The sequence below is a fragment of the Sceloporus undulatus genome, chromosome 5, assembly GCF_019175285.1.
Source record: "Sceloporus undulatus isolate JIND9_A2432 ecotype Alabama chromosome 5, SceUnd_v1.1, whole genome shotgun sequence".
Taxonomy (NCBI): Eukaryota; Metazoa; Chordata; class Lepidosauria; order Squamata; family Phrynosomatidae; genus Sceloporus; species Sceloporus undulatus.
In genome coordinates, this window is record NC_056526.1 from 176,724,598 (window position 1) to 176,750,556 (window position 25,959).

General features: G+C 42.8%; 1 protein-coding gene across 1 annotated transcript in view; it reads left to right on the forward strand.

The window, feature by feature from the left end:
* Positions 1-11,521: 11,521 nt before the first annotated feature.
* The window catches only part of SNCA (synuclein alpha), a 76,464-nt gene continuing 62,026 nt past the window's right edge, over positions 11,522-25,959 (forward strand). The window contains exons 1-2 of the mRNA XM_042467133.1: positions 11,522-11,671; positions 20,031-20,177. Coding sequence (XP_042323067.1) covers positions 20,057-20,177 — 121 coding nt within the window. The 5' untranslated portion in view covers positions 11,522-11,671; positions 20,031-20,056. The remainder of the gene's footprint in view (positions 11,672-20,030; positions 20,178-25,959) is intronic.

The following is a 25,959-nucleotide window of genomic DNA, read 5'->3' on the forward strand; positions in this document are numbered from 1 at the left end:
ATCATATTCCTGTCTTGTAACAAGTCATAAACCCCAGAGTGGGGGAGTGAAGGGCTTGAGTCTTCTCCACATAAACTGTGGGCATGGGGCTGCGCCCCTCTGAAATAATCTAGCAAAACTGGACCACAGTCAGTCCTCCATATCTACAGATTCTACATCCACAGATTCAACCATTCACTTCTTGATTTATATAATTCCCCAAACATACCTTGATTTCACTATTTTATATAAGGGACACCATTTTACTATGCCATTGTATATAACGGATTTGAGCATCCACCGATTTTGGTATTCATGGATGGGAGGGAAGTACTGGAACCAAACCCTAGCAGTTACTAAGGGCCCACTGTATTCAAAAGCAGAAGATGAACACCAACTAATATTGCACCACTACCATTCACATAATAAACAAAATGGAAAACAAAGAAACTCAGACTGAGTTAACCTAAAACTAACTGGAACCAGACACTGACTATGGAGCGTATCTCTCAGGGTATTTAATTGGCTCCACCCTCTCACGCTGCAGCCGGAACTGGGGGTGGAGGTGGGGATTATCGCTCACTAAGGCCTGTTACAGACTGCCAACATAAAGCTGCTTCGGGTCTCTTTGGAGGTATGCTGTTTAAATGATGCATGGGTCCTAAGAATCCGGAAGCTGCACCAAAGCTGCACTCCAGTGCTTAGGAATGGAGTGTGGCTTTGGCGCAACCTCCGGACTCTTAGGAACCATGCATCATTTAAATAGCATACCTCCAAAGAGACCCGAAGCCGCTTTATTTTGGCAGTCTGTAACAGGCCTAAATCACTGCCAAACTGCCAGCCACCATCAGCCTGGGTCCCAGCTGGGTCAAAGCTATGTTCCTCCAGCTCGTTTTAGAAGTTGGAAAGCTTTCCGACTTCTAAAAAGTGCTGGTGAAGCACGGCTGGGACTCGGGCTGATGGCGGCCAGTAGCTCAGCAGCAATTTAGTGAGCAATAATCCCCATCTCCATCCCACATCCCGGCTCAATCCAGGAGGCTGAAGCTGGTTTAAAATTATGAGCAATAAGCTCCATGTCACTATAATATGATGTGAAATTAGATCTGCAGAACTGCACAGTGATAATGTATGTGTGCTTTGTGTGACAAGGCTGGGACACCTGGTAATAAATGTCCTTGAAGTGGCCAGACACTTGCTTGTGTATTGCACACTGCACCTGTGACTCTGTATGATGTAATGTATAATACCATGTACTGGAAGGTTGCATCAGCCAAGTGTATATAAGGCTGAACCTAATGTAAACAAGTGTGGGTTATAGTTGTGGAGTCATGGAGAGTCAGTGCAGTTGGTGTTTGTTAGTGAGTATTAGTGAGAGTTCTAGTATGCCTCTGTGTTGATGTGAGCTGCTAAGGAAGAGTGTTTGCTTCCATCCTGGAACTCTGTCCTGCATCTGTAAATAGCAACTCCTTATCCTCTGTAAATAAATCCTTCACCTGGAACTGTCAGGTTTTGCTTTCTGATTTCTAAGAGTATCTCAAGCTCTGGCAGACTTACTGAAAATCACACTCATGCCTCAACCTCAGTGTGACAGACTAGACACGCTGGGCAAACTATCATGGATGTGGATTTATAAATGCACATATGCAGATTCTTAATGTATAGACAGTATTAGTTATGTGATACAAACATCCCTCTCAGAGCTTAGCAATGCTACTTTTTAGGAAAGTTACTTGGTCATGATGGCTGGTGGAATCTAGGATATGTAGGTCAAAAAGTAACTTTTCCAACCCCTGTCAATGATTATACTGAACATGTGCCAATGCTTACAATTGGGCTAAGAATATTGCAACATGTTAGCTATTATCTTTTAGATTTTACTATCTAAATATCTTGGAAAAGTTTCCATATTGTAATGCACTAAGGAATATATTCTTCTCCCCACAGAGAACAGTGTAGAAAACCAGTGGCCTTAATTAATCTCTCAACTCCTTAGAGATTTTGTTAGTATAGAATAGAACAAAAAAAAGCATTTATGATTTTCACTTGATTTTGAAAAAAAAACAGTAACAATTTTGAAAAGAAAGTAAATTGGATTTACTTCTTGTTAGCAGAATTAAATCCCACATCTAACAGTAACTCAAGTCATAAACACAGTATGTAGAATAAAAAGTCACTGACTTCAACAAGGGGGACTACCTTCAATATCTTACCAGAACTGGCCTGAGACATTTTACTGCCTGAGGCAGTAAGCCAGAACATTTTGGCAGATGCCTAGGTCTTTACTCAGGTAAATGAACAGAATGTCCGCAAATCAGTAAGACTGGAGCAGTATAGTTTGAAATATTTTGAACATACACAATCCGGAGTGGGGCCCACATCACATTTTTCAATGTAGAGCCTAAAATTGCCAGACTGTATCACTGGTTTCCATGGTACTTCCATTTAAAGCAATCAATACAAAAGTTTTGTGTCTGATGTGATAAGAAAGATCAGAGGAAACAATACTGAACAAGACGAATCCATAGTATGACACCATGCAAGGCACTTTCGCTACTAGCTATATCCTTGGCTGAGGTTGGGAGTTACTTTTTGGACTATAAATCCTCTAATCTTCCACATAGCATGCACACTCACCATGCCTACTGCATACCTTCCAGCATTTCACAAATGAAAACCAGGAAATGTGTGGCCAAGCATCATCAGAGCATGATCGAGATGGAAAAGTTATTAATGAGGAGAAACATACAAACTAGGTGAGGCTATAGCAGTGTGATTTTACCTAAGCCTCCTGTCGCCTCTACTCACCTCTCCCTCTTGCTGAGTTAACTGAGTGCAAAGTACTTTTGCATCTTGAACTCACTTTACAGCAACCAAGGTAATCTGGGGACAAAGGCGGAAATGGGGGAGAAAATGAGAGATGTTAAAAATAGCTGGAAATGTGGGATGGCAGAGGATTAATCAGGACTGTCCCTGCCAAATTGGAACAACTGGAGGATAGGTGACTGGGGATTCTGGGAACTACAATCCTCCTTCCAAACAGTTTCCCAAGATCTGTGTCTTTGTTCTATATGTTATTGCCTTTGCACTCACAAAATCTTACATGTGGGGGAATCAAGCTGGAAGAGGAATAGAGCATATTACAGGTTATAAATTCATTAACTGTGTGAAATTAGTGAAGAGAGAGATTATAGTTTTCATTTTCTCATAACATTAAGACTTCGGGTCATCCAATTAAATTGACTGGCAGGAAACTAAGGACAAGACAAAAGAAGGCTCTTCTTCACACTCCAAATAATGAATACATCACATTCATTGACATCCTGTAACAGGGCAAGCTGGGCAAAGTTTTAATCAGTTTAATTCCTTTTGTCTCAATATCCATTGTCAGTACCATATTAATTAAAGTCAATTTAAGTATATTTAAAATTCATTTATATATATTTAATAATAATATATAATTTATGAATAGAGGGCTTTTACTGTTTAATAATGAGTAGAGATAGTTTTAATGAATTTAATAATATTTAATAAATATTTTTAATGAGTTGCCTTCTGAAACATGCTTCACCTTCATGGCAACTGTCCACCCCCATGCTGAATGAGGCTAATGAAGACTTGTCCTGTTTGCCTATCACTGCTTTACATGCAAAAGGTCCTAAGATTAATCCTAGGTATCTCCTGATAGGCATGGGAAAGACTCCTATTCGTAACCCAGGGGAGCAGTCACCAGTCAGTGTAGACCATATTAAACCAAATGGAACAAGGATCCAATCCAAAATATGGCAGCTTTCTAACAGAACCAGAGCTTGGGAAAGTTGCTTCTGTCCTGTTTAAAGTGTAAGTGCCTAAGTGATCACACTGATAGTCCACAAGAACTGGAAAGGCCAGGTCGATCCCAAGCCTTACACAGGATGACAAACAGAAGTGTAGTCTAGGCAGTCCTGGGTTGAAAGGGAGAAAGCAGTCCTAAGCAGAGTCCAAACTGAGATGAGAGCTGCTAGAAAGATTAGCCCAAAAGTAGGCAGAGTGTGCCTTGCCACCCACTATTTCTGCCTACTTAAAATGTAATGTTAATCTGGATAATTTTCCGTCATAACTTGGTTCTGTGGTAGACCAGGTTTCAGAGGATGATAGGCCTGGGAGAGTATTATCCCTGCTGTTTTTAAGGGTTCCTCTGGGGGTAACAGTCAAGCCCATCTTGCAGGGCTAGTTGACTTATTCCACACCCAGGTTGCAAAAAGACATCATGCAATGGCTTTGTGTTGATGTAAATATTATAGCTGCCCTTCATACTTCATCCCCCTCTCCACCTAGGTGAGGCAAAAGATGGGGTTCATTAAATAACAGTCGGGTTGTTTGATCCCTGGATATGAGTCCTAGGCCAGGCCTATACTATAAACTGTAAATAATAGCATTGTGGCCCTTTATTCTCCAACCACATTGCACATGTATGTATCTCAGCTCTCTCTGCATGTACTAGCTTTCCCACTAGACTTGGAAAGGGCAGCAACGTGTTCCTTATTTAATTAAATAAATTCCTGATTGATCTGAGCTCAGAAGGGGAGAAGAGCAGCCAAACATATTCCATCATGCGTTGCACCAGTAGCTGGCGATAGCCACTCGATACATGTTGCAACTGTCATTGCTCTGGCCTCTGAGAGAGAAGACAGCACCCAGTCACGGGTCCACACCACCACTACCAAGGGCCCAACATCTGCTGGACTTAATTCCTTCCTGCGCTGCCGTTCCATTTTCCTTAATGTGTCATGTACTATTTAGATTGTAAGCTTGAAGGCAGGGAACTGTCAGGTTAATGATTTGTAAACTCCCTTGGGAGCCTTTTTTGGCTGAAGGGCAGAGTGTAAATATGCTAAATGAATGCATAAAAATTTTCCTGCCACATGTGGTCAGCAATGCTCATGGGACTTTAATTTGCATGTGCTGAAATAATTTATCCACTATAAGATGGAGAGATGGGAGGTGGGAGATGGATGCCACTTGGTGTTCTGCCTCAGGCAGCAAAATGCCTTTGGCAAAATGTCTTGGTTATTGGGTTTTACTTAGTGTTTTGCCTCAGGCAGCAAAATCCTCCAAACAGGAAAATGTATCCCACAGAGGTGGCTGATGGCTCCAGTATCACAGAGGTAGTGAATCTGGTCTGAGTTTTAATTTGAAATTTAGATTCATTTTGTACCCTATTCTTGAAATGGGTTCAGCACTTTGGATAGCTCATTTGAAATCTGGAATAAAATCCAAAATAGATTCACCACCTCACAGACATTGGACCCATGACCTTCCACTGGGATCCCAGCAAGTAAGGAAAGTTATTAGAGAGTAACAGACACAAATTCTTATTATAATTACAGCGTGACATTTAACACTTCTGAAGTCACTATATTTGCAAAGCCCAGACTTTAAATAAATGTAAATTAAATAGAATTTAATTCTATTTCACTCACTTTCTCAAAAATAGCTTATTTAACACCCTGTGGCTGATAGCACCATTTCAAATTTCTCAAGAAAAAATGACTGCTGTACTGAAATAAACTCCCACATAGAGTTCATACTACCGCAACCCAGTTCATTCCCCCCACCCTCTTTAGATAGATAGATAGATAGATATAGATAGATAGATATAGATATGCTGTACATGAGATTATCACATGGGGGAGGGGATGTTATTGTCCCATCCTTGTCTCGTCCCTGTCCCATCCTTCCCACATGGGAAGGACATTCAGATGACATCGTGCTTATCCAGACATTATCCCGTCCAGAAAGCATGATTGACAGCAATCACACGAAAGACTTTCAGATGACATTGTGCAGATCCTATCATTGTCTCATCATTGTCTCATCATTGTCCTGTTGAATTGAAGTGGCATTGCCAGGCAATTCACATTAATGCAATGCTGATTCAGTGACAGGATCTGAAAGCGGACCTTATCACACGTGAGATCCGCAGTCACTCCTGTCTAGCAATGCGAACTGAGGTAAAAACAGGATGTTTTACCATACCTGACTGCCTTTCTGTTGTCCTTCCAAAGTGAGGGACAAGTGGTCAGTTCGATTCCAAGCAAGTCACGTGATGCAGACTCAAGCAAAGGGGAGTGAGAGCACATTGTATTACCACACCAGAGGGCTCAATGATTCGAATTGTCACCCTGTGGGGAAAAGGAGACGAGGGCGGGGCTCCCTCCTCCTCCCTCCTTTCCCGCGGGTGACAGGGACCCCTGGAAGGAAAGGACGGGGAGGGCTGCCTCTTCCAGCTCCCTCCCTTGACGGGGATGATGGGCATCATCTTCTGGAAGGAAGGGATGGGGGGCTGCCTCCTCCATCTCCCTCCATTCCTGGGGATGATGGGCATCATCCCCAGGAAGGAAGGGATTGGGGGGCTGCCTCCTCCGTCTCCCTCCCTTCCTGGGGATGATGGGCATCATCCCCAGGAAGGAAGGGAATGGGGAGCTGCCTCCTCCTCCTCCTCCTCCTCCTGGGGCGCTTGCGGTGGAGTACCAGAGCAGTAGCAAAGCTACATTCCAGACCAGACCAAGTCGCAGTGCAATTGAAGGCAACCTGGAAGTGAATTTTCTGAAGTCGCCTTTTTCCCATTTTTACCAAAATCAGGGGTGACTTCAGAAAAACTGCTGAAGCAATTCACAAGGGGCTCCCATAGAAATCAATGGTGTCTGATAACGCAGTCATTTTACGACCTCAAACCACATCGTTGGAAGTGCACTCACATCGGAAGTGACCCTGAACTGACCCAGAAAACCACCCAAAAGCTCCATGTGATATACTCCCCTCTTTCACGTGATCACTGTCATGGACAAGATAAGGACGGGAGAGTGATCCCATCCCTATTCCATCTATGTGTGATAATCTCCACAGGGTTACTTCAAGGGAGGAATACTGGGCCCATCTTGCATTCTGTCTGCACCTCTACATTGGGTTAGACCAGCAAGAAACAGAGGGATAGTGAGAGAAGATAAAATGTAAAAAGTATTCCTTTTGCTTTTGTCTAACAGCAACAAACATTATTGTTCTCAGTCCTTCCCTTCCCAGCATGTAGGAGGGAAATAAGTCCTCCACAAAACTCCTTCTCTTACATTAGAGATAGTAAGCATGCTAAGCAACTTGCAAGCTAGATAAAATGAATTTGTCAGACCATGAGTTTGAAAACACATAAAAAGTGGAATTTCACATAGGATAGTTGCATAAAGATTTGCTGCTCACCTCTTTCAGACGCTGCTGGCCCTATCATTACATAGGTTGAGGCAACTGCCTCAAGTGGTCAATTCTGGGAGGGAGGAGCAGTGACAGTCCCCAAGCTGTTTCTCCATAGTTCCCAGGTCATTCTGCTCTCTTGAAAGACAAAGCTGTGTGTTACACCCTAGCTGATCTTCACCCCATAAAATAGATTGCTGCTTTTAGGTGGAATAAAGGACCCTATCCTATAGCCAGAATGAAAGATTCTGCTGCCTCTGTACATGAAATGAAAGGGGAAGACATCATTTTGCCTTTTTCTCTCAGGCACCAAAATGTATAGGGCTACTCCTGCTATCAGATTCTGTGGTGACCAGGAACAGAAACTACATAATCTTTCAGCTATGGATGTGCTGAAATTATCAGCATCCCAAGATCATAGAGCCAATGGGGAAAGGTCTCAATGGACTTGTCAACTTTTCTGCCATCCATTTGCCCCAGAGCCACCCTGCACCTGTTTTGTTCACAGCAGTAGTCTACACTGAAGTTTTATTCTGAGTTAGGTGCTGATTGGACCATGCGTCATGTGCCAGTTTCAGGAAAATTACCAGGCACCATGTGTCCTGAACAGCACAGATTCAGGCAAAATTCAGTTTTTTCTTCATGTAGATCTGGCCAAGGGTGTGGGATGCTAGGAGTTGCAGTCCAAAAACACATGGAGGGCTGCATGGTTCCCACCCCCTGTTTGGTGAAGTAATGGCTAACAAAAGTATTGTGAAGGAGAAACACAATCCAATTTTATTGAGTGCACTAAGAACTAGAGCCCCAAGCTTGAGATTAGATTTATTTTTTAAAAAACACTTCTTTATTTCAAGGGTGAAGATGAGAGCATTATCTATACCCTTTGTTTACCGTAGATCAAGGCTGATGTAACACTGAACTGACCTGTAAAACAGCAAATTGGCATAGTGATTTTCTTATGTGTGAATGTTTTTGTAAAGTGTAAATAGCAAGCAAGGATGATGTGGAAGGAAGGGAGGGCTTTAACTCCCTCCTCTCTTCCCCATGGCTCCAATCTAGATGACCTCCATATGACCACATTTATATAAGGAGGAATGTTTCCATTGGGAACTTCACAGGTTCTTTTTCCAAAGCAACTTGAAGTTGTTAACCAGGGTCAGGTAAGGGAGGTGAGTGGAGCTGGACTGCAGTGGAGGCAAAGAGTTTTAACTACTCTAACTGTGCCTTCTAGAGTCTCAATTCAGACCTAGCAGTCCTTCTAATTGTACAAACTGATCTATTCTTCAATAGGGACATAATTCTCCACCAAATTTCTTCTTAAAGGAAGCAATGAGAAATTTTAGCAATTTGCATAAAATGCAAATTAGATGCCTGGATATGAGAGACAGGGACACAGCAACCCTACTTAATTTGAGCCAAATTCAGAACAGGTAAGTGGGGCACCAGAGGCAGTGCGATAAAGTCCTCAGTTTAGTCATAGAATCATAGAATTGTAGAGTTGGAAGAAACCATAAGGGCTAATGTTGAGGTGGAATCTCTTTTCCTTCCCATTGCTCTGGGTACTAGTCTCTGGAAGAGCAGAAAACAAGGTTGCTCCCTCCTCAATATGACATCCCTTCAAAATATTTAAACAGGGCTATCATATCACCTCTTAACCTTCTCTTCTCCAGGCTAAACATCCCCAACTCCCTCAGTCGCTCCTCATAGGACATGGTTTCCAGACCCTTCACCATTTTAGTCACCCTCCTTTGGATACGCTCCAGTTTCTCAACATCCTTTCTTAATTGTCGTGCCCAAAACTAGACACAATATTCCAGGTGGGGCCTGACCAAAGCAAAAAAGAGTGGCACTATTATATCCCTTGATCTAGACACTGTACTGGTATTGATGCAATTTAAAATTGCATTGGCCTTTTTAGCTACCACATCACACTGTTGACTCATGTTCAACTTGTGGTCTAAGAGGCGATATGATAGCCCTGTTTAAATATTTGAAGGGATGTCATATTGTGGAGGGAACAAGCTTGTTTTCTTCTGCTCCAGAGAACAGGACCCAGAACAATGGATGCAAGCTACAGGAAAAGAGATTCCACCTCAACATTAGGAAGAACTTCCTGACAGTAAGGGCTGTTCGACAGTGGAACACACTCCTTCCTCGGAGTGTAATGGAGTCTCCTTCCCTGGAGGTCTTCAAACAGAGGCTGGATGGCCATCTGTTGGGGATGCCTTGATTGAGAGTTCCTGCATGGCAGAATGGGGTTGGACTGGATGGCCCTTGAGATCTCTTCCAACTCTATGATTCTATGATTCTACTTGGACTCCTAGATCCCTTTCATATGTAGTTTCTTTCAGCCAGGTGTCCCCCATCCTATATCTGTGCATTTCATTTTTTCCGCCCTAAGTGCAGTACCTTACATTTCTCTGTGTTGAATTTCATTTTGTTAGCTTTGGCCCAGCTTTCTAGTCTATTCAGGTCATCGTGAATTTTGATCCAGTCCTCTGGGGTATTAGCTACTCCTCCTAATTTGGTGTCATCTGCAAATTTGATATGTATACCCCTAATTCTGCCATCCAAGTCATTGATAAAGATGTTCAATAGCACTGGGCCCAGGACAGAACCCTGTGGGACTCCACTGGTCACTTCTCTCCAAGATGAAAAGAAGCTATTGTTGAGCACCCTTTGGCTTTGGCCAATCAAATACTTACATCTTTTACATCATCATCTATATTACGTTATTACAGTTGTCCCTCCATATTCGCTAGGGTTAGGGAACAAGACCCCCGTAAGTATGGAAAAACCGCTAATAACAAAAGCACTGTTTTTACCTGAGAGGACACCTCTCTAGGAATCTCTAGGTCCTCCAGTGCAACTCTGTGGTCAATGTCCAACATACACTGACCATAGAATGGCACTGGAGTAGATACAAATGGTCTTTCAGTGCAACTTTTAGTTAAAGTTGACCACAGAGTTGCACTGGAGGACCTAGACAGTCCTAGAGAGAACATATTAATGAAATCTGTGAATAATCAAATCCGCAAATATCAAAGCCGCAAATATGGAGGGATGACTGTACATCATCTTTGCTTCTAATGCGAGTTCAGGTTAGATTTGCCATAAGATCATATTCATGTTTAAGCAGTCCATTGAACTCTCCTCCAGCATCACATTTCAAGTGAGTTGATTTCCTTCCAGTCTGCTTTCTTAGCTGTTCACCTTTTTGCACAGCCATCCATTCCTAGCGCTGTTTCCTTATAGCAGACATTCCTTAGGGTAGGAGTTAATGAACAGATCTCTTCATCCGCCTGTTTCCCAGAGTGACTAACTGAGGAATTCTGGGAAGCCCACAAATAAGAGTTGGAGGCAATAGGACTTGCTCTTTGAGCAGAGTTCTGGTGCTGTAACAAATCCCATAATTCCATAGCCTTCAGCCATGGCGACTAGAGCGGTGTCAAACCGCATTATTTCTGCAGTGCAGATGCAGCCCATGAGAAGAGAAACATAACATCTTTTTTGTTTTATTATTATTATTATTTTGTATGTCCAGGGTTATCTTTCTGGGCAATGAAATAAGGTCTTATTAAGGTATTATATATATATATATATATATATATTCGGTCATTGACCAGCAAGAGGTATTATTATTATTATTATTATTATTATTATTATTATTATTCCCTTGGAGCAGAGCTCTGATGCTACAAGCCACCACAATGCCCAGAATTCCATAGTCTTGAGCTGTGGCAGTTAACGCAGTGTCAAACCGGATTGTTTCTGCGGTGCAGGTGCAGCCTATGGGAATAGAAATGCAACACCTGCACATTATTATTATTATTATTATTATTATTATTATTATGCCCAGGGCTTTCTTTCTGGGCAATAAAATGAGGTCTAGGGATCCTAGCATTTCATATATTAAGTTTCTTTGGGAGGATGATGTTGTTGATGATGATGATGATTCTTTTGGAGCGGAGCTCTGCTGCACAGCGAAGCTCAGGTCCCAGAATTCCACAGCCTTGAGCCTTGGCAGTTCAAGCGGTGTCAAACCGGATTATTTCTGCAGTGCGGAGGGTGGGGTCCTTTTGGGCGCGGCCTGACGACGGAGGGAAAGAAGAAGAAGGGGCGAGGGAGAGAAAAAAAGGAGAGACTGCTTTCCTCCCTCTTTCCCGTCCACAGCCCCGAGGCGCCACGGCAGCCCTCCTTCTCCTCCTTCTCTTCCAGCCTCGTCTCCCTTCTTGCCTTCCTCCCATCCTTTGCCTCCCGGGGACCACTGCCTCCCTCCTCCTCCTCCTCCTCCTCCTTCTCCTCCTCCTCTTGCCTCCCTCCATCCTTCCTCTGCCGGGATGTACTGAGGAGAAGGGGGAAGGCTCTCTCTGTTCTCTCTCTCTCCCCCTTTTCTTCCAAGCCCTCCACTCTTGGACTGGGTCCCCAGAGTCCCGAGGCTCCAGGGAGCGAAGTCACCTGGCGAAGGAAGGTAAGCAAGAAGGGATGGAGGGAGACTGGTGGGCTTTTGACGTCTGAGTTTTATCCATAACCCGGTTTGGCCCCACTTTAAGTCTTTTCTGGCTCAAGGCTATGGAATTCTGGGAGTTGGAGTTTGTTGTGGGGTCCAGAGCTCAGGGGCCACAGTAAACTGCAGCTCCCAGGATTTCCTAGTCAAGACTGTTAAAGTGGTCTCAAACTGGATTGCTTCTGAGGTGTGTTTTGGACCCCTGCCTAGGCAGCCTTGTGGCCGGCCCTTTTCCAAAGCAGGGTTGGGCTAGGACTCTGGAGAGCCGGGTTCGAATCCTCCCTCGGCCACAGAGACCACTCTCTCAGCCTCAGGGGATGACTCTGACCACGTCTTGCCAAGAAAACCCCCATGACAGGTTCGCCTTAGGGTCACCACAAGTTGAAAACAACTCAAAGGCACACAACAAAAAATGCCTGAATTAGATGAAAACTGGGATTTTGGGGGGGGGGGGGGGGGGGGGGGGTAGAGATCATGACAATTGCTACAACAAATCTCTAGAATTGGTTTAAGAGGATGGCTGTGGGTCTGTGGATGCCCCAGAGAGCATCTTCCATAGCTTGAAAGCAGGTCCATGTGAACAGGTGTCTCACTTGTTTTTCAAGAACTCCGAATCCACCTGTAGACATCTTTTGCTTCCTTTTATTTCCAATGGAGAGATGTGTGGTTCAGTTCTCCTTCTTCCCTCCTGTGGCACTGGGGTCAATTGGCATCACATCTCTGGGATCCTGGGAATCTGCCAGGAATGTTGAAAAACCTCCAAGAGAGAGGCTTGAACGGCAGCCACTTTGGCTAACAGGCAACACATGTGCCTGTCTCCCAACCAGGATCATGGAGGACAGCATCCTCTATCTTCTCTCTCTTTCCCCAGTGAAACACTGACTGCTTCTAAAATGATGGAAGGAGTAGCAGCAAACACCTCCAGAGCCTCACCCTGAATGACTGCTCAGGAATTCAACTGCATCCCTTCTAGCAGGTTTCGGTGCTAAACCTCCCATGGGCAGATGGAAACAACAAGAATTACAGCATTAAAAAGACTAACAGGACTCTGAGGCAAAGCTGGGCACACTTTGGGGGGCCCCAGTTGTTGGACTGTGATTCCCAGTGGGCCCTGGCAGCAATGCCAGGGATGGGGACAGATGAGAGTTTGTGGTGTGGCACTCAGAAAGCAGCAGCTTGCCCAGCTTTGCTTTAAGATAACAGGTTTCTTGATTGTTTGTGTTGCAACAGGCTCATAAGGCTGTCATTCATACATGGTACAAATGCAGCCTGTCTGCTTAATTTCAGGTTGTTGGTTTGAAGTGATTTCAATGTTGGACTACAACTCTGGAGACTGGGGTTTGATGCCCAGCTTGGCCATGAAACTCTCTGGGTTTTCTCAGGCAAGATGCATGCTCTCAGCCTCAGGGGAAGGCAATTGCAAACCTCCTCTGGACAAATCTTTCCAAGAAAGCCCCATTATAGATTTAAAACAACTCGAAGGCATGACAAACAAAATTTATTTCTTTACTTCCACCTTTTCCCAAGAACAGGGACTCCATTAACACTCCCCTTCCACATATTAATGCTCTGCATTGCCCTGTGTTGTTGCTGTTCTTGTTGTTGTTGTGTGCCTTCAGATCACCTCTGACTTATGGCAACTCTAAGACAAACCTGTCACTGGGTTTACTGAGGCTGAGAGAGTATGACTTGCTCAAGGTCACCCAGTGGGTTTCCATGACATGAAGATATGAAAGAATCCAGCACTATTTTGAGGCAAACTAGGAAGAAGAAATTTCTAGCCTAAGCTTTTATAGATACACCCCATTTACTTACACATTGCCTCTGATAAAGTGTGTAAGAACAGACTCAGCCAGGGATCTTCTGGCAGGGGAATTGGCTATCTTTCTTAAGAAGCCTGAAGAAGTCTTTGCACTTTTTCCAGGAGTAAAGAAAATCCAGGCAGATGTTAGGACTTGTTTATCTGACTAGCTAGGCTAGACATGGTCTTGAAATACTACCCTAATAACTGAAAACAGTTAAAGCAACTTCTCTCACTCATGAGATTATCACACCACTGAAAAAAGCATCTTGCCACTGCTGAATTCAAGCTTCATTTGGGATGTAATCTGGTGTTATCACACGGCTTTTCTCCCCAAAACTGCCATCCAGGCACAGCCCAGTTCCAATGCTGGTCCCTGAACTCACGTTGGTGGCCATTTTTCAATGTCGGGAGCTTTCCAACTTTGAAAAATAGCTGCCAAAGCGAGTTCAAGGACCCACACTGGAGCCGGACTGGACCTGGACAGCAGTTTTGGCAAAATCCATGCGATAATACTAGGGTACAGCCCAAATAAAGCTTGAATACAGAAGTGGTAAGACACTTTTTCGGCTATGCAATAATCTCTTATTCACTCATTCACTCTGTATCTCTCTGAAATGAAATTAAAGTGAAAAGCTTCTGTTTTGAATTGTACCACTGCAAATAAAAGGAAATCAAAGGCATAGAGACAGGCCATCCTTCTGTGACTGCAAATATATCCCTGTGTAACTCTGTAATTGGTATTTGAACACTTTCAATATGGGGAAAAATTTTAAAAACAACATGGAGAGATGCTGTCTCACTTTATAATTCCTTATAAAGACTGTTGAATGCTTCTTCCCAGTCATATCATTCCCTTAAAGCTGCTGGATGCCTCTTTTCATCACCTCTGGGTGTGTTAAATGACAATTCACACTCCTATTTTTAAAACAATTACTCACTTAATCATGGTTCAGAAGGGCTAGCTGTACAGCAACCAAAGCAGAAATATGAGCTTTTGCTCTTTCTGGCATTTGAACATGGCAGAATTAAACCTCAGAATTGTTAAATATTTAATTTGACTAGAACACAAGTAGACAACATAGTGCTATCTGCTTAAAATAGAGGTGGAAAGATGCTGTTGGAGTGGCAACTTCCATGTCAGTGGGCCAGTGATCCCATTCCTGGTTTTGATCTGAACTGTAATGAACTGCTATCTAAAAGTGTTAAAGTGTTAAAAAATGTTAAATCTGAATAGTAAAGAAGCTATCCATAGTGTTAAACCTATAGTTTTGAGTGTAGGATTCAGCACCCTGAAAAGATCTTTTAAAGGCCAAATTTAAACCCAGAGAACTGTAGATGAACTATTCTACTGACATGGGAGCCACTAGCCACTACTGGATGTACTGGATGGATCGCGTCCAGTAAGATATCCCTTATGTTCTTAGATATTAAAATACAGTTGGCCGTCCATTATCGTGGGGGTTCTGTTCCAGACCCCCCCCCACACACACACACAAATGGAGGCTTGTGCATATTCAAGTCCCATAGGCTTGAATGGAGTACATGCCCATGAGCGTGTGCAGGGCGCGTTTGAGGTCGACCCTCTGAGTATTCAAGGTCGCAGATCTCAGATCCGCACGTTAGGAGGGGTGACTGTATAATTCATTTTGGAGCAAGAGAATTCATTCTACAATCCTGCTGGGGTTTAGGGGGTGAAATCTCCTTGGGAGTCATGGCACTTGCTTGGAGTAAACTGGATGGTTGTAACTGCAAACACATTTACCAGAATCAGACCATCTTTTGCTGAAAGATGTCCCTCATTCTGAAGCTGTTTGGACAGGTCATTGGATCTTCTTTTGACTGCAGTGATGAAACAGCTCTACCCTTAGAGTAACAGGCTTGGTGCATTCGGTTCTGTTCTCCAATAACTGTTCTCCAGCTGAAGCATCTGCCTTTGCCTAATGGTCGGGCCAGCCCTGACAATTACTTAAAGCAAGGTGCCTTGAGGAAATCAATAGAATTGGCTTCTCAGTGATCACTGGTTGCATCAGACTTCTAATGCACCATCTGAATGCCACACAAACCTGTTGAATTGTAGTTCTTTCCTTTGTATTCAAGGCAGGTTTTCTTTCATTTTTCCATTATAGTTGACACCCACCCACCTCCAAAAAGAAATCATAGTGCAGGACTCAAAATGGAAGTATGAAAATGCACTTTAAAAGGAAATGAATAAACCAATTGGAATGCCAGTTTATAAATGGTAGTTAAATTGTCAACTGTTTATGGGTCTCATTTTACTGAGCAGTGAATAAGATCAAGAATGTAAGGATATAAGCTTTTGCTCATTCCTATTCACTTGAAAAGGAAACAACTAAAGGAATAGGATGTCTTAATGAGGCAACGCAGAAAGATGTGCATCACTCAGAAGCACATCATTCTGTGTCTTGTCAATGGATAAATTGTTGATGGATAAGAAAGATTATTGACTCTGAAAAATATTGTAACTGAAGAAAATGCTACTGTGTTTTTCAGGTGAAGTAATAAACTGTATCTAATTTGGTAGTTCAAGTCCTTACTTAGGCTAACTTTATTTATTATCTCCCAGTTTAATTCACTTCCTGGGGTTGTTGCTTAAAAGGAAGTGGGGAATACCTTGAGCTCCTCGAAGACAGCGGACTGTACAATCTCCAAGCTAAAAGGAAGTAAATAATTTGCCTGAACAATCATGTAGCCATGCACTAGAACAGTGGTTCCCAACCTTTCTAATGTCGCGACCCTTTAATACAGTTCCTCATGTTGTGGTGACCCAAAACCATGAAATTATTTTCATTGCTACTTCAGAACTGTAATTAAATAGGTGTTTTCCAATGGTCTTAGGCGACCCCCATGAAAGGGTCATTCGACCCCCAAAGGGGTCCCGACCCACAGGTTGGAACCACTGCACTAGAAGGAGAGTACAGTCAGCCCTTCTTATACACAGATTTTTTTAATACACAGATTCAAGCATCCACGGTTTGAAAATGTTCAAAAAAAGTATAAATTTCAAATATCAAACCTTGATTTTCCATTTTTATAAGGGACACCATTTTGCTATTTTATTATATTTAATGGGACTTGAGCATCCACGGATTTTGTTATCCACAGGGGATCTTGGAACCAAACCTCAGCATACAACAAGATCCACTGTACATTCAGGCAGCTGTTTTGATTTGTTTGTGTGTTCTTACATGTATGTGTGTTGTGTACACACAATTCAGAGTTTACAAGTAAATATTGTTGCCAGAGTGGCATCACTAGCCTTACTGTCATCCAGTGCAGAGGGCTGGTGGGAGGGCAGTGGCCTCTTCTGCCTCCTCTCACTGCGTAGCTTGCCTACCCTTTGTCCCTGGCTACCTGGCTGGCTGCCCCTGGCCAGACCCTGCAAGTGCTGCTGGGTTGTGGAAGCAGAGAACTCTGCTGCCAGGGTGGCTGGGCAAGTGAGACAGTGGGAGGGAATGGAAGGGGCACATTTACCCCTCCCATTGCCTCAACTTCCTCCTCAGGGAGGGAGCTCTGTCAGTGGAGCAGGCATGAGGAATGTGCACTCATGCCTACTCTCCCTCCCCCTTTCTCGCCTGCCCCCCACCCTGGCCACACATTGTCCGGCCAGACCCAGAAGGTCTGCCATGTGGCAGCAACAGCAGCAACTTACCCTGACTTCCCTCCCCCCCCCCCCCCCCCCACACACAGTTGCCTAACTCATTCACTTGCCTGGCAGCCAAGCAAGTGAGGCAGTGAGAGGGGATGGAAGGAGTATGCACTGCCCTTTCTCCTCATGGAGAGAGACAGGGCAGCAGAGAGAAAGGGGTGGGTGCCAGACAGCATCAGAGTACATACACACACACACACACACACACACACACAATGTTGCAGGAGAAGAGCCCAACCTGGTTTCATCCCTCCTCTTGTGTGTGTCACCCAGTGCTCCCCACACCCCCCTAATGATACCAGTAATTGTTGCTGGAGAAATCTATTCTATTTCCAGGCTAAGATAAGCTCTGAGAAAATAGGTAAACCTATAGCAGATGAACCTGCCATCCTTGCTGGTCAGAACATCCTGGTGCTTCAACTCTGCAAGTCCAATTTCCACTATGACATTGTGTGCGATCAGGCACATGGCTATGTTTGAATTACATGAACTGGCGTTTCAATACCCCTTCTTGTTGAAGGACAAAAAAGGAAGTGTGTGTCACTCTTATAGAAACTGGTGGACAATATCCTTTCAATCCATGCATTTTTCTCACTTGCTGGAAATAAGCAAGCTATTTTGAAGCACAGTACAACTTCTTTTCGCTGTGTGTGGGGGATGCAGTGGCTTAGTGGTTAAGATGCCAATTCTGACAATTGGAAGATTGGAAGGTTGGCAGTTTGAGGCCCAAGTGTTGCATGATGGGGTGAGCTCCTGTCACTAGTCCCAGCTCCTGCCTACCTATCAGTTCAAAAGCATGCAAATGCAAGTAGATAAGCAGGTATCACTTCAGTGGGAAGGTAACAGCATTCAGTGCAGTCATGCTGGCCACATAACCACAAGAGCAGTCCTCAGGCAGTGCTGACTCTTCGGCTTAATAACAGATGAGCACCGACCCCTACAGTTGGTTATGACTAGACATTCACTTTACGTTTACTTTACCTTTCTTAAAGCACAGTACAACCTTCTTTTCTTATTGTGTGCATGTGTGTGAGAGAGAAAGAGAGAGAGAGAGCACCTGTCCTCTATATTTAAGGCTCCAGATACAACTTCTGATGTCTCCAGGGAAAACCCTCGCCTGAGACTTTGGATAGCTAGAACAACTGGAGAACATACAGCTAGATGGGACCAGTGAAGAGCAGAGAAGAAGCAGAGCCATGGCATCTGACTCCATCCGGCCTGGGAGGGAATGAAGAGACAGGCCCAATGTCATCGGGTCTATCCTTAAGAAGCAGAGCCCTCCCTCCATGGCATCTGACTCCATCTGGCCTGGGAGGGAGTGAAAAGACAGGCCCAACGCCATCAGGCCTATCCTTAACCACTGCACCACCAGGAGCCCTGGTGGCGCAGTGGTTAAATGCCTGTACTGCAGCCATTCACTCGAAACCACAAGGTTGCGAGTTCAAGACCAGCAAAAGGGCCCAAGCTCGACTCAGGCTTGCATCCTTCCGAGGTCGCTAAAATGAGTACCCAGACTGTTGGGGGCAAATTAGCTTACTTGCTAATTAGCTTACTTGCTGTTCACCGCTATGATCTTTGGAATAGCGGTATATAAATAAAACAAATTATTATTATTAATAATTATTAAGAAGCAGAGACCTCCCTCCTGTCCATCTGCCTTGGTCCAGGCCTCAGAGGGAGAGAAGAACTGCTGGACCTGATCCCCTTCCCCATCACCATTCCCTTCTCCTTTTGTGTCATGTCTTTTTGGATTGTAAGTCTGAGGGCAGGGAACTGTCTAGTTAAAAATAATAATTGTAAGCTGCTCTGATAGCCTTTAGGGCTGAAGGGTGGGGTATAAATACCATACTAAATAAATAAAAATGCTCCCCATTAAGACAGCTCTTGATAGCCATATTTTACTATGTCACTTGGGTATATTAGTTACCATGTGGAAGGAAGATTTAAAAGATGGGGAAATCTTAGAAAAGAACATAAGCACCATGTTACTTGAGCATCACATTTTCTGTAGGAAATATGAGACATCAGAATTTAATTCTGCATATATGTAACCTCAGAGAGTATGATAATAATCTCTACTTGTAATATTAACACATATAATTTATAGTTTATAATTTCAATGATATTTTCATATTTTAATTTGTTTCAGATGGTTCTTGTTAGTTCTGATGTTTAGAATGTGAATATAAGTACTAAATAAGCAATTGATAGAGAGCTGTGTGAGGGTGTGTCTCTGTCCACATGACTATTTGCTCTGTGCAGCTAATGAAATGTGAGGGTGATTGGTTCAGAAAGGTAAGACCAATGGTTGGTTGTTCTGTATAGCACTTCTTCATTTACAATATATCCACATTACATGGTTATGGCAGTTTGACACCACTTTTGCTACCATAGCTTCACCCTAAAATATCATGGGATTTATGCACTGATTAGATACTTAACAGCCTACTAGAGAATTCAGTGCTGTAGAGAAGTGCACTAGACTGCTCTAGCAGAAATTCTAAGTACCAAACTACAAATCCCGAGATTTTATAGGATGTAGCCATGACAGTTAAAGTGGAATCAAACTGCTATAATTGTGTAGTGTCGATAAATGGACTGACTGTCTCCAATGAATTCTGAATACTCTGAATTTTTGCATGGTATATACAGATCTGATATGTGTCAGTTTGGGACATATACAGTATCAATACAGAAGATATAATATGGAGTGTCCATTGGTCTTGGTCTTGTTCCCTGCTCCCTCCCTAGATGGATTATCTCTGTAATAATTTGACTGTACCAGTTTGTAGATCACTCTGGAGAAGAATGCATAGACAAGCTGTTATTCATGCAAACATTTTTATTTCCAGTGCCTGACATAAATCATTCTTTGGCCATGGATGTGTTCATGAAAGGATTTAATAAAGCCAAGGATGGAGTTGTGGCCGCAGCAGAGAAAACCAAGCAGGGTGTGGCAGAAGCAGCAGGGAAAACAAAAGAAGGTGTCCTTTATATGGGTAAGTGGACAAGAGGCTCTTGACAGAGCCTGTCATTCGTCTTCTTTTCCTGCTTTGAATGGTGAAGTTTATATGGGGGCCATGTGGCCCTCCAGATATTGGGCCTCCATTTTCATCATCCCCACTCCAGCCTTCCCAATAATGAAGGATGGTGGGAGTAGTTCACCCACATTTGAGGGCTGCAGGTTCCCCATGTTTTAAAGCATAGATTCAAGTCACCAATATACCTCACATCTGAATGTTTTATCTGGTAAAAATCCACCTGATCACTTGTTAGCCAAGTTTCCCCAGAAAGTGAGAATTCATGTTGAGATCACTGGGTTATTATATGGGATGAAAGAATGATGAGAATGAAGAGAGATTGTAGTGGGGGAGTTATACTGGTATAAATGAGGCACATTTTTGGCTGGGGTTAGCAACTGTGCCCCCCCCCCCCAAGTTTTTTGGACTGTATCTGCCATTATCTTTTAATATTTAGTTCTCTATAGGGCAAAGTTATAAGTAACCGAAGCAGTAAACAGGGGGATCCCTACCATGAAGCAGAGCGAAGCAACTTTGCGAGGCTACTATTAACCCTCAGTTCCATCGGGCTTTTCTACTTTGAAGGGTAGAGTTATATCTTTTTAACTAACCTGCTTCCCTATGGTTTTTGTTTGGAAGATTCTATCTCAGTGTCAGGATTAAAGGACAATTAATCTACCTGTTCTGATGGCTTGTATGTGGAGAAAAAGGAAATGCTGCCTCAAATATCTTGTAGCAAAATATCTTGAGCTGGCTGTGGCAGCAAGACAACAAGAGCAACTTAAAGATCACTTCTCTCCCTGGGAAATATTTTTTAATTAATTTTGATAATTTTATTTTTGACTGTATGATGCATGTATTTTGCTGGAGAAAGTGACTGTAATTGTTGCTATAGGCACTTATTGGATAAATGATATCATTACTATGCTTATCAGCAAAGCTTGAAATGCTACTTTAAAGAAAAGCTAGTTACTTTGCTTATTACTTAGATCCCCTGACAAGTTATTAGTTGTCACTGTAATCCAGAAAGGTAATTCAGTGCATTATTTGTTACTAATTTATTACTGTTCCAGTTATTATTCTGCCATTGGAACTAAATACCAGAAATGCTCTTTGGTCCCCCATATGGTCAATTCTGATATTGCACCTTGGAAGTACAGTATGGGGAAAGATTTGATGACACTGAAAAGTAATGAATTAGAGCCATAAGCATTACAGGAGAAAAAGTATCTCAGTTCCAAATCATTGCTGCAGACAACAACACATAGCTACCAAACTAAGGGGCTCGACAGATGGGGAGAAAGTCTCGCCACCCCTTTCTGCTCCGGACAGAGGCTGCAGCAACCAAATGGCGCGGCCTCAGCAAGGCATAAAAAGAACCTGCTTCCAGCGGGTTCTTTCTGGGATGTGCCCGGAGCACCATTGTACCCGTCATGCACATCAATGATGTACTTGTGGTGCTGTGCTGTTTGGATGCTGCGTCACACGTACATCATCATGGCGGCCCCCATGTGAGCCATGATGGTGCCTGGACAGCGTGGTAGGGCTCAGATGCTCCACTCTCCCAAGCCCTAAAATCGGCTTCAGGCTGGTGCAAGGTGCCAGTCTGTACCGGGCCCAAGTCATTAGAAAAATTAGTAACTCCCTAGTTCTATTTATCAGTATTTTCTCTTTCTGTTTTCTGAGCCATTGTGTACAGTCTGGGGCATGCACCTGCCTTCACTAATGCTTCCTTTTTCTTTTTTTTTTAGAGTTAGTCTGTATTAAGCATTTTAAACCCACAGGATGGCTACCACCACCACCACTCCAGGAAACTAAGGGGCTATACAGACCGCCCCAAAAAGGTGGCCTGCAGCCACCCCTTTCCTGACCGCATCAGGGCTGCAGCAGCCTTACGCCATGGCCCTGATCCATCCTCTGGAGGATGCAAAAAGGAGCCGCAAAAAGCAGCTCCTTATTGTGCCCTCCAAATGGTGCCATAGTTGTGGTGGTGCAGCTTTATGGCACCCCTTTGGAGCTGCATCGTCTGGATGCAGCGCCAGAGGTGCATCATGATGACACATGCCATTTGGAGCAGGGCGCATCATCATTGTGCCCTGGGGGCAAAGTTAGGGCCTGCGTTGTCAGGATCCTGCACCCTGACTCCTCCCACAGGCTGGCCATTCAGGTCAGTCTGGATAGCCCCCAAGAAAGCAAAGAGGAAAAGGATGCAGTTTTGTAGAACACTTGTGTATATTATCAGTAATTTCTATAAATGTAGAACTAATTGGTATAATTTATTGTTATTTGTATTTTATTATTGTTTTTGCTGTAATCTGCCTTGATTCCTCCAGGAAAAGGCAGAATATAAATAAATTTTATTATTAATAATATTAAATTTAAATACAGTAGTATACACTATTACACAATAATGGAGACAGCTATGGTCAGTTGCCCTATTATCAAGGGGCTAACTGTAGACAGGCGACTTCAAGATCTCTGCTCCCAGGTCTCTTATTCTTTTTTGTCTTTCAACCAGACTTGGACATAACTGTCTTTCAAACAGAGTACTGACCAAATAAAGAATTGTCCTCCATATAATAGAACCATCCTATAGTACAGTACTGAGCAATTTCTAGAGGTCCAAAAGCTGCATTCTATCTCACAGGACTTTGGAAGGCCACACCAACCCTTCTGACCATGCACCAACAGAAGAAATAATATGGGATACTCATCTGCCTGACACATGGGTTTTCTACATTATTTTGGCTGCTCGTCTAAGAGAACTTCTTAACATGTAACTACTCTTTCTCTAACTGAAATTTAAAAGAGTACAGTCCAGAGAATTATTCACATTACTGTTGAATGCCAGAAACCTTATTTCATTGTAGCACCTTATTTTCTAGTGAGAGCCTATTGTATTAGCTTTATAAAGTGGACTGAAATGTAAAACAGTGTATGTGTGTGTGTGTGTGTGTGTGTGTGTGTGTGTGTGCATATGCGCAAGGATTATTAAATCAGAATACACCCTAAAAAGGGTAAGTCAAATTACAAGGTTGGTCTCCAATGAATCAATCACAAACTGTATACTAAATGGAGCCACATTTATTTTGTGTCAATTGGAGTGGCTGAGTGAGCAGTCTGTACACAATACAAGTTACACAATTATCAATATTTGCTGCAGAATTCCCTGTATTAATGATTGGTTGAAACAGAAGAGGAATGTGAGTCAGTGCATAATTGACAGAATATGCTGCAGTTATTTTTATGTTCCATACCAGTGCTGGCACTGACCCTCAGCAGGTATTTGAAATCAATCTGATCAAAACTTTAATTTATAGTGGGTTTAGCAATGATTCACACAGGCAGGTTCACAACATTGTTTTATTATAGTCTGATTTATTTATAAATGTAGCATCACATCTCGGTTTGTAATGAAGAGATCTGCCAACTCAATTCAGAAACACGGAGAAATATTTGTGGGCATTTAACTACTAAATATGAAATTGTTCGGCCACATTAGGCTTGAATAGTGTATACTAGTGTATCCAAACTATAGAAATATAGTTGTTTGATACTACTTGAATTGCCATGGCTCTGTCCAAAGATGTCTGCATTTTGTAGTTTGGTGAGGTGGTTAGAATGTGCTAATGCATTCCCCTGAAGTGTAGCTTTAGAGCTCTCTTGCAAAGAATCCTGGTTGCCTCATGAAATTACAAACTCCGGGATCTGGAAGGATGGAGTTAAAATGATATCAGAGTATTGTAACTATATAGCATTGATGTACCCTGTGTGTCAGATTGGAGCTCCTTGACTGAGAAGCATCATCACAACCTGGGTTACTTCCTTTTTCTGATTGTTTGGAAGTATGGTGTTAGACAAGGATGGGAATTGTGACAGGTCTGGGAGCTAATTTTCTATCCCTAGAGCCCCCCCCAAGGTCTGCGTGGACTGCCAAAAATACAAAGCATAACCCAAAAAAACTGCATTGGTGAGAAGTCTGCTTTTGTTTTTGAGAAACTGACATTTTTTTTTTTTTTTAAAAGTTAAATAGTGCAAAAGGACCCAGCCTGTTTAAGAAGTGGATTAGTTTTTTAAATACATCTAAAGGAAGTATTTCACTTTTCCTTCTGTTTTCTTTTTCTTTTCTTTTTTTTCACCTTTTTTTTTTTTTTTGGCTGAAAGTCCAGAATCTGTAAGAATCAAAAGCTGCAAAATCAGCCTGAGGAACTGCCTGTGGTGCCAGGGCCTTGCTTAGCCTGCACATACGTTAGAACATGTCCAAAGAATTTTTATGAGAATTCACTATTGATGGACATCTCTGAGATAATTCCATTGGGATTCTGGTAGCATGAAGAACTGGGCTACTTGATTCACCCCCCCCCCCCCTTTGATGGAATGACTGCATGATTCATAGCTGATGTAAGGGTGGCTTTTCCAGAGCTGATCTGCTTTAGAACATGTATTTGCTTAGAATTTCCTATCCCTCCCCCCTTCTACCATCTGGCAAGCATGTAAGCAGCTGAGCAGAAATAGAGAGCTACATAATTGATTTGCCTTGAGGTAAAATGTTTGGTTTCCCCTGCCATTAGCAAAGGGGTACATGGCCACAGAGCATGCCTCCTCCAGTTTCCACATAATGAGCAATGCATGCCTTTGCTTTGCACTGGGAAAAGACTATATGTGAGTTCCTCCTGTGGCTGGTGATTATAAGAATGGTTCTCTTTCCCTTCTTCCCACTGTAGTAATCTTTGCATTCTTTCTTTCAATAAATTGAATTGGAACATTTAGATCAGGGGAATATGGGTTTGGATTTTTGGTGACGAGCTAAACGGAAAGCATTTGAGAATGGGATTTTCTTTTAATGAGTTAATTTATTTCAGAGCTATCTCAATTTTCTAAAAGGAAATTTGTTTTCTTTCGCCTAGCAAAAAGCTTAAAAGCTTTGGCTTATATCCCTAGCTTGTTATAGATGGAAAAGAACAGGACAAAGTCATAATGAGAGCTCAAATCTCACCCCAAAGCTTTGTTCCACAAGCTGACTCCACTGTCACCACTACTTTATTGGATGGCACCTTGGTTTACCCTCTTCCCTGTTGACATGAAAGACAAAAGGGTTATGAACCAAAACAACATACATAAAAATCATAGTTGATCTTTGAAAAGTTTATGAACAATTTAAAATGTAGCTCAGCACAAGTAGCATATAAAATAGTAGCTTAGAGGTACCTTTCATCATTTTGCAGTTAAAAATCAGGACACATGTGGCCAAGCTACATCAGAATGTGGTTATGATGGCAGAACAGAAGTTATTGAGGAAGAACACAAAAGCGAGGAGAGGCTGAAGCAGTTTGTTTTTAACTGAGTCTGCTGGGAAGGGCAAGATTCTCTCCTCCCCACTGCTAAGTCAATTGCACTGCTCACAACTTACTTTTGGATTTTGAACTCAGTTTGCAGAATCCCCCCAGGATGAAAGGGGGAAGAGGAGAGAGACATTTTAAAAGGAGCTGAAAAAGCAAGATGATCAAGAATTAGGATTGCCCTTTCCAAAACAGAATAGCTGGAGGCTTAGAATTTATAGACATTTCTATTAAGGGTGGCAATTGTGGAGTCCTCAGCATTATCTATCATTAGCTATGCTGTCTGGAACTGCTGGGAATTGCAGTCCAACAACATTCAGAAGGCTAAAAGATTCCCAATCATGAGCTATATGTTCTTCTTTATCACAACATCTGATAGCGAGGGTAACCCAAGACATTTTTTTTTGCCCAAGGCAAAAGAC